Genomic DNA, 13103 nt, shown 5'->3' on the forward strand with positions numbered 1-13103 from the left:
TTATATGTCAGCATTGTGGTCAAGGTAGAAACTGCCTTGTATAATATTATGTGCATTGTTGTTTAAAATTGTTCAGAATTATGAAAATAATAATGCGTCATGAACTACTGTATATTTATATAGTGGTGTATATGTTAGTACGATGAATATTCTAACTATTCAGAATGATTGTTTGTTCAATTTTTTGTTACCTTTTGTTTCTTTTTTTTTCATGTATATCAAATATACAGTTCTTTTGCTATGATCCAATAAAATTCAATGAATTTATTTATAGTTGTTGTTCTCCACCTTGGAATTTGAATGTTTCTGATATCATTTTCTAAAACCATGCCAAGTTTAAATAAGTCCTTGAAAACAGTTTTAATTCTGTATGAATGAAAATTTTAGCAGTAGATCTTGAAGTATAATGACAATGACATACAAATGTTCCTGCTAAGTATCATTGAAATAGTAGTTGCTGAGAAAAGTGGAAACAAATTTTGATGGAAGGATGGACAGTCGATGCCAATATATTTATGCCCCTATCCAACTCCAGCAGCTGTGGATAAATGTTAGTGTCTTTTTATAGGCATCGTAGAAACAAGCCTTGTATATCAGCTTGGTTGACTTTTCTCGGAGTTTTATGCCGAAAACAAGAGCCTGAATGATGTATGAATTTAGAAAAGAAAATATTTCATTCAAAATCTATGATGTACCATTTTCTCCATTCACCAACGGCCTTTAATCAGCTTTGAAAGTAACTTACATAAAATTCTTATCTCGGACAAGTGTAGATTCTTAAAATAAATATTTCAGTAGTTTAAGATATTCATGTGGTTCTTTGATAATGACCTTCAGTTATGATCCAGAAGTTTCAAGTGAATCTCAGTGGTTCATGAGATATGTTGTTACACATATAATTTTGAAATAAACAGTTCTTTAAATAGTCAAGCTAAATATGATTGACCATTATTGCATTTCATATAAGTTTCAAGTGAATCTCAGTGGTACATGAGATATTATGTAGTTACACATATAATCAGTTCTTAAATTGAATAGTCAAGCTAAATATGATTGACCATTATTGCATTTCATAATAACATAAGAACTGAAAACATTTAGTTTAACAGTGGTGATTAAAAGCCTCTGATGCCTCTATGGTTTAGTTCAGGAACCGGAATAGAACCACCATAGCTATCTTTACTTCTTCCTTGTATTGTAAAAATTGGATGTCCCTAGCAGAATGTTAAATCTAAAAACCTTAACTGCCAAATATTTTTCAAGTTGAGGGGAAAATTTATTACTGGTATTGGGTAAAACTAAAAAGGGAAAATGAAAACAAGATACAGATTATTTTCAATTTTTTTTAATATTCTTCGGAGTGAAAAATATTCACAAAAATTAATGACAATAATGCAAAATCTGTGAGATAAAAACATGTTAATATAACCATTCTTACGTACATGTACACAATGAAACGCTCGCTAAATTTTCAGTATTTTCTTTTTTTACAAATAAGCCAATGAGAATGGGGATTTGTACATTAAAACAAAAAAAAACCTCACATGTTATCAATTTCCAGGATTTATACAATTGTAATATACATGTAGTTGTCAACAACTGCATAGAATTTCAAAAACAAAAAAAATAAGGAGAAAAAATTTGATTTTTTTACATCAGCTCACAATTGAACTAAAAATTCACCATAACATACATTCACATTGATTTTGATTTCCTTAAGTCAACAATTAAATTTTTAACAATTCTACTTTGCATTGCAGATCAATCTATTTTACTTCTATATAAATACACAATCTTTCAGAAATATTTCTTATCTTAAAACTTTGCAAAATTTACACAGAAAATTTGAATATTTAGTTCATATTAAGCCATTACATGTATATACAGCTCAAAAGAAAATTAAGATTATATGCAATTTTTTTTCCTTTCAAAATTATCACTTTTTTAGTGTTGATTCAGTTGAATCACAAACTGTTCTGATGATTTTATACTTCTACATATATAAACATATTCATCAGAAAGTGTTATACCAGGAAAATGAACATTACTTATTTTCAATGGTAAATTACTCAGAATATATATATTTTTTTCCAACATAAAAACAGAGAAAGCCTGTATTTTGTAAGCAGAAGGGTAAAACAATGAAATATAACTTAGCATTTGAAACAAAAAGAAGGAATCAGATTGGTAAAAGTCGTCCTTGTTTGATATTTGTTCAAAAAGGAAAAAAAATTCTCAGATAATTTACAGAAATAGCATGAATTTTGATATGTAAGTATCCAAATTCAATCATAAAGTTATAACACTATATCAAAGGCTTTTCAGTAATCTGTAGAATAAATGTGTGTAACCTTATATAAGCTAAAGTCACAACAATAAAAGAATTTATTAGGTCTATAAATGTCCTATAGAGCATTTGACTCATGCACAAGATCATCACCAAACCTGCCAACATTTTGATATTTTTCTGGGGAACAATTCATTCTTTTAGATATAAATAATTTTAATGTTCCGTAAATAGCAAAGATGTAAACACACATTTGTATTATGTTGAAACACTCTCTAGATACCACCATATGGTAAAAGCATGACAGTTCATCTTTTCTTGAAAAAATATATTTCATACACATATTTTGCTATTGGAAATTTTGTAAATCATTATATGCCCTTTAATCATTACCCTTTGTGAAATTGTGTAGAGGCTTTGTCCTGCTTTGGAGTTGAAACTGTCCATGTAAATGTGATAGATTTTAATATCAAATCATAAAATCTAGCTGCCAACAGATCACAGCCTGGTCAAATATGACTGGCTGGGCAGATATTTCTGATTATATGGCATAGCAAAGTTATTGTTGTTGCAAGTACTTAAAGGTTTGATGTGCGCAGAAAAAAGCTCAAAACCAAAATGTAACCTCTTTAACTGACAACCTAAACACACAAAACACATGTATTATACCTACCAAAGCCAAGTCAAGAATAGCAAGTTAGAAAACCAAAAATAATGAAAAGTAGAAAATACACACACACACAAAAGTCCCATATCATACAATGCTGGCAGTTGTAACTTAAAAATAAATAAACAACAAATAAAATTAACAGCAAATAAGGGTTTCTCATCGAAGAAAAGCACAAAATGCAAAATTTAATGAAATTACTACAATATCCAGGTCAATTATACCCTCCTGTATATACTGGATATTACTTACAATAATCAACAAACAAAAAACTAACCATTTATGCAAAGAAGCATTCTTTGCCTAAATTTTGTCACATGAAAAAATAAATATTTTAAATTTGCGCATTATATCTTTAAAAAAATTTAATATTTCAGGGCACATATCAATATCATATCAATAGTTAATCATCAATTAAATAATTTGTAAGCACATTATGTGTATTTTTTGAAAATATTATATTATAATTCATGCATTTATAATTAATATTTGAATGAAAATGCTATTCTAGAGCTTGGGAAAAAAATTCTGTCAAAAATCTTTCATGCCCACATTAGCATTAAAAAAAATAAATAATAATAATAAAAAAAAAATATATGCCAAACTGCTTATGTCCCAAACACTTTCTGTTACCATGTACATAACTAGAACAAAAACTATTAACCTGATTTCCAATACTTGCATTAACAATAGTTAGTCAAAAAATATCAAAAGTAAACAGAAACTTGTAAATATTACCCAATTTACAACGGAGGAAACCATCACTGGTTTAACATAAACACAGATTGTCCCACACCTTTCCATCAAACACATTTAACTCATACAGAATAACTAATACCCCTATCAGATTAAAATAGAAAACAGTATGCCACAAAGTTAAGTCCTGTATAATTATAAATAGGACTGATTTAATAGAATACATTAATACCTTAAGGTGACCAAAAGGTCTTAGATCAGAAAAAAATTTCCCATATGATATTCACCATAAAGAAAATAAAAGAAACAAAAAGCCGCTGAAACCAAGAATTTGAAGAAAGTAAGATGCAAAAAAAAAAAAAAACATCTGAAAAACTTTATCAGGAATCCCTTAAAATACATACACACATCATTTAGGTGACTCTAGAGGAAGAAACTTCCACCTGACTTCTTACTAGCACATGAAGTACAAACTAATTTGTCTGTCGCACTTTATGTGTTCACCTCCAGTAAAAACAGTTTGAAAATTATTATTTCACTAGACTTATGTCATAAAAAGTTCTTTAAAAAAAAAGTTGTGTTTTTATCAAAATACTATATACCCAACTGACACCTTATCGAAATATAAACCTAACAAATACCTGGATCAACATCTGTTAACCTAAAGCTACACATTCAACCCAACCATGTATAATAAAATTTATTCCTGACCCAACTTCTAACAACAAACAAACACGTGGTACAAACTCAGCAAATTTATATATATATATATATTTATATAATTATAATAATATTTAATCAATAATTATAATAAAGAAAAATATACAAGTTTTGTCTACTATATCTAGATCTGTTCTTCATAAATAACAAATACTACAGATTCTTATATCTAAAATTCTGAAAAAAAGGGGAGATCGCCCTAAATGCGATGAAAACAAAAATGAAGAAAAATCCTACAAAGATGTTACATTTATTTAAGAACTATTCATACTAGTTGATCTATTACTAGTTATCATTTTGAAGGTGAATTTTATATTACACGAGATCCAAGCATAAAAATACTGTAAAAAAGCAAATCAAGATGACAATTTTTTTCCTATTTCTTGGCTTAACCACCTTTCAACTTGACATTTCCATTCTGTTGAGTACTTATCAATATAGTCATCCAATATGGAAACTTGGTTTTATAGCTAATACTCGTACTCAGTTGACATTACAATCACAATGAAATAATGCAGGTCACATGACCACTTACAAACTGTTAAACTTAAACTTCAGAAAACGACACCATTCTCACTTATTTTTTTTTAGAATACAAGAATCTGTAGTAAATGTGAGAAGTGTTCAACATGTTTACAACATTCACAATTCTCCATGCATGTCCAACAAATAACAACATCAAATATCTACCCCAGCTACTCACTAATAACATTTTCTTTGTATTTCATTTTTTTTTTTTGGAAAAAAAAAAAAGGTAGAGAAAAAGTTGCATACTTTTTCTTTCACCTTTCTGCCGACAGATTCTGTGTGAAAACATTGTCAAGTTTTCAAGCCACGTTCAAAGTCAAGATAAAAAAGAACAGCCTAGAGCTGTCAACTGTATAGATTTCTGTCACACTACACATTATGTGCTGGTTGCCATGACAATATACTCATGGCATCATGACAACAATATATTCATGGCATATCATGATGCACATTTTGTATTGTAACTCCAAACTGGCATCTTATGTTTTAATGAATCAACAATATGATTTTCTATATTAATTTATAATTGAGATCATAAAACTGTCTATGAAAATTATAAATATTTCAGCTTGAAAGGAAACCTTGTAGCTTCTATGGCCCAAGTAAAGTGCTTTTCCTGCACTTACAAGAATTTGTGTCATGTGACAATAGTCAAGGAACAAGTAAGGCTCCAACATAGGCCCCAGTTTTAACCTAGATGTTTGCCATTTTTTCTGTTTAAAATGTTTCTGTTATCATATTCTAATAACGTGCCAAGTTTAAAGAACAGTTTTAATTTTGCCTATATGTCTATATGAAAACTCAGGAAAATGTCTTTAATCTATGTTCAGACATTAACCTATATTCCGGCTTTAACCTATGTTCAGACCTTTACCTAGATTCCAGGTTTAATCAAGCTTCTCGGCAGTTACCTCAACAATAAAGGAAAGAGGTTGTGAACTTTCTCACTGTAAAATCTTCGTATCTTCTTTGTTTCTAATTATGTATTATGTAAAGTGTAATTAATTAAGGTAACAACAAATCAAAAGGCATTCAATTAACCATTATCCAATCAAAAGTATCAATCTTTGAATTTAAAGTAGTAAAGTTAAATGACTGTTAACTTTAAGACTATTTCATTATTATTCAATTTCTGAAGAGATTCAGCAGAAAATAATGTTTTTTTCTTACACAATAACAAAATTTTTGATCAATTAAAAACATGATATGTTGCAAGTCTTTACTTCAAAATACTAACTCATGATAAACATCAAAGGTTTAAGGATCTAGTACATGTATATAATTATACCCATTGTGGATAAATTTAAAATTCAATCTCAATTTTTGACCATTACATGCATGTTTCTTACAGATTTCAAATGAAGTTAACATACGAGGGAAATCGAGAAATATTTTTCTACATTGTTTACCCTCCTTTTCTTCCCAGGTTAAGTTCTATACATGTATTAAATACCAATTTTCAAAAAAGTAACCTGTAAGTAATTATATACATGTACCTTAAAATGAAGCTACTGTACTTTTCTTAAATACAATAGTTTCATAAATCCAATTCTACCTTATGAAAACTGCACACTTTTACTCCCTTACTTAAGTTCCTTTTACATATATATCACCCCTTTTACATCATAAATAATATCACCCTCTCTCATTTTCAAAAAAGCTTATTTTCGACTTCATCACCGTTATTATTATATAAAGGGGGTGGTTGTGTATACATTGTACAAATTAATACTTTTATAAATATTCTCATCACTTTACAATCATTATAATATAATCCCTATAAACTGTTGCTGTTTTACTTACACAAGTACTAGTACACAACTTGAGAGCTTACTGCAATACTTATCATACATTCATGTTTCAACGTGTTCAATAAATTTAGTATCAAACTTACGCGAATTTAATATTCTATTTATCACAGACCAAAAATAAAGACCGTTTGAAGTGAAAAATCATCATTTTTCATTGATGCGCCTTTGGCATAACCCTATCATTTAGCGCATTGTAACGCTATGTTTATAACGAAAATAACGTTGCTTCAAAATATATGCATTACCGTGCAATACCATTTTTACAGAGTTGTAAAAGCGGCACAGGTGTGTGATAATGTATGTGTACCCTGTTTTTGTACAATGGCCTACAAAATACAAGCTATAAATACCACATAATAGTCAAGTCAGATTGATTATAAGTGACGACTGGCCTAATTCTTTGTTAGTGTATATTATCATAATGTATTTAAGTGGTGGTAAAGGCAAGTTATTGTAACCACTATCATACCAAATTATGCCAGTATTGCAACAAACTCTCAACTTTTTTTCAAAATCATTTAAAACATAGGTAAAGAAGCTACATGCAGTTTTTTTTTACCATGCAGTTTTTTTCTATATTTCAAACAGCCATTATGGAAACTTTTGCTCACAAAATGTAGGTAAATTTCAAAATGATGTCACATTTATTCTCCTTCAGTTTCATTTACACTGATTTTTTTTTCAAGTTATGACACATTCAGAGAAAAAGAAACATGTACAAGATCTCAATTTCCACATTTCATATATTTGCTTTTATATTCCAAAAATTGGCGTTTTTTTCCAAAAAAAAGAGTTTTAATGAGGATGATATTCTATTTATAGAAATGGCCACTTTATGAATGAACGATCAGGATTCCTCATTTCCAGAATCGTCGTCGTCATCGTAATACATATCATCATCATCATCGTCATCATCAGCGTAATCGTCATCATAAAAGTCAACATCGGTTAAAGATTCATTTTTGGGTGCTGTAGAAACACAATATTCTTGCAATGTTAGTGGAACTTTCACGTTGTCTTTCTCTGCTTCTTCCTTTGTTCCAAGCACCTGTTTTCTGTAATACATAAACAGTGAGATATATTATCAGAAATTTAACCCAAAACCCGGGATTCCCTAAAATTACTTTTCGACTTTGCTTGGTGCTTCAACTTTTCATGGCACAGATAACCACATCAAAAATTAACTTAAAACGATGTGACGACTACAATGTTTAAAAAAAGGTTTAAATTTAAATTTCAAAGATACTAACGAAAATTCTTGAATTTGGATTGTTCAATAGTAAAATAAGGGAATATCTATGCCAAAAATACTTGACTTTTTACAAAGTCCTTTGGTTAGATTTTAAAAAAATTACAGATTTACCTGGCCCAAACTTGTGGGAAAATTTAAATCTTTATGGCCACTTCTATTTACAGGTTCAATAACAGTTAAAGGATTGTAAGCAATCAATTAGGCCAATGAAGCTGTATAAATAATTGCACCTCAAGGAATATAACAAGAAAAAGAACAAAAAAATTCAATAAGAGTACGAAATTTTTGTTCACAAACCGTATAATAGTTTCATATTCTTTATCCTTTCCTCTTGAATCCTTCCATTTTCTGTACATAACTGAGGCATCTACGTTGGCAGGTGAGAATGTGTTCGGCTCATTCAAGAGGGATATTATACTGAGCAATATTGTTCTAAAACAACAATAACATGATAAATATTAAGTAAAACTCAGTGAAAAACATGTCAAAATGAACATCCTGTCAAATTGAGAATCATGTCAAAATGAACATCATGTCAAATAACATATTTTCAAAATGAAAATCATGTCAAAATGAAAATGATGTTAAATGAAAATTATGTCAAAATGAAGATCATGTTAAAATAAAAATCATGTAACAATGAAAAACATGTTAAAATGAACATCATGATGAAATGAACAAAATGTCAAAACAAATTACTAGTGCAAATAACTTTTTATGACCCATATTATCATCAAAAGTTGAATGCAAACACTTCAGAGTTACGTATTTGACAATACTACAAGATACTGAGCACCAATGGTCTACAAAAACATGATGATGACCATGATATTAAACTTGAACCTCATGTCAAAATAGTGACATCCAATGAGATATGATACAATATTCTGAAAATGACCAACATTACATGTATGTGAAAACAATTCACTGAGGATGGACACGTGAAAAACAATTTTTTTTTTGCAAAATTATACTATATTCTTGAGAGATCGTTTTTCTTAGAAAGAAAATACAACAGAAGGTAATATTTAACATAAAAAATAAGGACTATAGTTTTGTCATTACCTGACATTTTGTGTTGGATTCCATCTTTCAGATGGCTCCTCCCCACTCTGTGGATCGTCTATTGGTGGGTGAAGTATAGATATACACACATCTCCGTTCTATAATCACAAAAATATGATTACAACACATTTAGAACAAATCCAAAGTTCAATATAAAGTATGAAACATTTATCATTAAAGTTTAATGAACTGAATTTTAATAATCTCATTTGCAAATAAAAGCTCAAGAAAGTCAATGTCTGATTTTCTATACAAGTTTTCATAATTTTCAATTTATGAATATTCTTCACTTTGAAAAGTAACATTATCAAGAGGCTGAGCCCTTTTCCAATTGAGTTATTTCTGAAATAATGAAGTCAATGACTCAATGTATTAAGACTGATTACTGTGTAATCACATTTAATTTTACTCTATCCTCCTCAAGCTCTGACAATCTATGTGCACCATATAATGGCTAAAATGGAGTTAAAAGTCTTGAAGAATTTAGAAGATTAATCACCAAGCATGGCTTGGTCCATACTGTATAGTGCAGATATTTTATTATTTATCTACCTGTAAATGTCAATCTATAAAGGAGAGCACATATTCAATATAAAGGTCAAACACCTATAGGCCATTTCAGTTATACAATTGTTTATAACTTAACCTGCATAATTATATATAAGTACACTAATTCTTTTAACAATAGTTAACTTGACTGTAAAATGTTTACAACTCTCTAGGCTTTATTGGGTATCATAAGGCAAATACAGCATAACAGATAACATTGATCTTGTAGATCTATCAGAACATTCTAAGATGAAACTGATGAACCAGATGCATCAATGAGTCTAAAGTTTCTAAATGAGCCTTAAGCATAAATGGGTCTCAGGTTTCAAAATTACCTCAAAGTGGACAACAACTTGAGACAAGAATTGGTACTGTATTTAAATTCTAGCAACCACTCCATTTTATTGATTTATAGGTAAATCATATATTTATAAGTCAAAATCTAGTCAAAACAATATATAACATGATAGCAACAAAGAAACAAAAAGAAATGTCAAGGTTTAACCAAACCTTGACATTGTGTAAGCAGAAAAAATGAAACTGTGAAATGCAAATATCACATTTAATAAAATTTTCCCACTTTTGACAAAGACTTCGCCTGACACAAAATTATGTTAAAGTGTGAAAGCAATATTAAGACTTGTCTCTGGAGTTAAAAAAAAAGCATTATTTAACAAGAACTGTTGGTAGGACAACTATTTACATTCATGTATATTATTTAAAAAACAATCAAGGATAATGCATATAATAGAACTCATACATGTTTAAGACAACTGAAAAAAAAATACAAAAAACTCCCAGTCCCAAATAGTCTATCCTCAACCCATCATCCCCCAAAAGATTAAAAAAGAACACAATAAATAATGGAAAATGGCCATGTGATCACATGGGGATCATAAAAAACTTTTGTTAGATATACTTACTTCATATACATTTGGATGCCACATCTTTGTAAGAAATTTGACACTTGGTGGGGAATAAGGATAATCTGATGGGAATTTCATTGCAGCCTGAAAGTGAATTTTACAAATATATAAAAATATATATGCATTTGCTTATTTTGTTTTGTTTTCAAGCCATATTTACATGCCCTAAATCAATTGCTTTATTAATCCGAAAGTTTCTTTATTCTTTTACCTTGCTAAAGAAAATTCTTGTGTTAAGTTTTGTTTCATTTTGATTGTTTTTACTAAGACAAACATTTTATAAGCAAGCATATGTATATAGCATGATTTGCTAAGTAAATATAACCCTCTATGATGGAAAAAACCATTTTCAATTGTTCCTATCTATCTATCTATCTATCTCTGGATACTGCCAACCCCTCTTACAAGTGTTACAGGCAGGTATACATTGTATACATTTAAGAAACAGCTTTAAGATACAAGGGAATCTGGGAACCAGTCCCTAGCTCTTATTGAATAGACCCCTTGGTTCTTTTACATGCCCAGTGTATAGCACTGATACATGCGAGGATTTCCTGGATTTCTTACCAGTACACCTTTATGTAGGTGGGAAACACTGAAAGTGTCTCTGAAAAATCCCAAGGGTGTAACCCAGGATCGAAACCGGGACCTCAGGAGTGATAGTCAGTGGTTTAACCAACTGAGCTATCGCGCCACCTATTATGTATATATGTTTGGTCATTTGATTTTTTACTGACAAATCGCTGATACAGATAATCACCAGTTTGCCTTTACATTGACTACACAGAGAACTGTCAACATCAATGAGCAAAAATGCATGAATGTGTCTAATAATTCTGTCACAAAAATCATTAATATTTAATTCCAAAAGACCTTGTTAGAAACATTTGTCTTGTGTCTCTGACCACTTAAGTCACAGTTGGAAGTTTTGTATATATAAGGTACCGGTAGTCTATCAGTTCATCCTCTGTTAAAATGACACTCTCCATGATTAGCTCATTAATGTTATTCTACAGCCCCGCACATGGGCATGTTAAAATGGTCACTTTTTGGGATATATAACATTTTTAGCACAATATACATACTGCACTTAGAACTCTTTTATCTCTAGAAAAAGCAGGATCAGATAAACACGGCCAATATGATATTACATTATAGATAAAAGCCAACATCATAACTATCTTTAAAAATCTTTTCTGGTTGTCCATATCAATTGAAAGCCCTGTTTGCTACATGTTTATTTCTTATTGATATTATTTCAAATTTATCTGAGTTAACATAAAAAATCAATGGCTTAACAATACGAATAATTGCTTAATAAGTCATTTGTATGATGACCATGGTTGTGTTCAACTGCCTGAATTATACGGGAAATCTGGCCTGGCTTTAGACTACACATGTATATTTAAAAGGAAATCAAAATTAATAAAAGCAATTACAGAATATATAGAATTCTATACGGTTACCTATCAATAAAATTTTCAGTGTCAATTCTAGTTGGGTGCCGCCATATAATTTAGTGATTACATGCAGGGTATTGCTATAACGGAATAATTGCAACTTTTTACATAAATAACAATGTTGAGTGTACCGAGTGAAAACGAAGGCGGTTCATCAAATACCGAATGACACCTTTATAACAGAAAAACGAACAATTTTTTTACTGACTTCCCCGTTTATAGACTTTGCCAATTTCATATTAATAATAAATATTGAATATAACTTTGTGAATCAGCAGTAATGGCCCATTTGCATAATTATGCTTAAAGTACCTTACCTAAAAACAAAGATGATTGCCACTCATATGAGGTCCTTTACAGAGTTTTTTTTATTCAGTTAAAACTTTCTTTAAAATCTACCAGGATATCTATTTTATAATAAATTATTCATTTGAACATTGTCAACCTCCTCTATAACCTATTAGTATTACAAATGATCTGTTTAAATGTTTCCAAATGGGTGTTTGATTAAAATTGTGCATCCTTTCTTTAAAAATCAACTATAAAACTGAATCATAAATTCATGTCCTTACATCCATTTCCTGATATGATGTCATATTTTGTTTAATTTTGTAAACAAAGAAAACAAAGGGAAGTTATTGGTTTCAACATATGAAGTAGAGTTATATTCATAAAATTTCGACAAAATGAATAAAAAATAGATCAATAAATCAAACCTTGAAATATCCACCCTCATAAAGGGTGCCAGGAGGTCCAAAAATTGCCACTTCCCACTCAAACAAATTTTCATCGTCAACCAGTTTCACACGAAACCCTTCGACGGGCTCACTAACAATTTTCTTTAGTTCAAGCTGTAGAGCCTTAACGGCTCCGCTTGTGGGACTTTGTGCCATTTGTTACAATCTATATTTACTATTTTTTATATGATTGTCTGAAAAAAGAGCCGAATAACGCTACTGTTTGGCTTCAATCACAGACGACTTTCCCTTTTGTTTCTATCGCAGCGCAGTAATGGCGATTATGACGTCATAGACGGCAGTGATAGTCGTAAATAAAAACAAATAAAATATAGATATATATATTTAAGATCATTATTGTCGGGTGGATATAAGAACAATTTTACAATTGATATCACAGTTTAG

General features: G+C 29.9%; 1 protein-coding gene across 1 annotated transcript; it reads right to left on the minus strand.

Annotated features, from left to right (window-relative positions):
• Positions 1–1329: 1329 nt before the first annotated feature.
• On the minus strand, positions 1330–12987 carry LOC132728704 (ubiquitin-conjugating enzyme E2 R2-like). Its single transcript, XM_060714386.1, has 5 exons — positions 12678–12987; positions 10499–10585; positions 9027–9124; positions 8259–8393; positions 1330–7764 (listed from the first exon to the last, which is right to left on the minus strand). Exons 1-5 carry the CDS (start codon positions 12852–12854, stop codon positions 7557–7559), a joined length of 705 nt encoding a protein of 234 aa, XP_060570369.1. The 5' UTR covers positions 12855–12987; the 3' UTR covers positions 1330–7556.
• Between the last annotated feature and the right edge of the window lie 116 nt (positions 12988–13103).

Source organism: Ruditapes philippinarum, unplaced genomic scaffold (assembly GCF_026571515.1).
Source record: "Ruditapes philippinarum isolate M1 unplaced genomic scaffold, ASM2657151v2 ctg4675_1_1_1_1, whole genome shotgun sequence".
In the NCBI taxonomy this organism is placed as follows: Eukaryota; Metazoa; Mollusca; class Bivalvia; order Venerida; family Veneridae; genus Ruditapes; species Ruditapes philippinarum.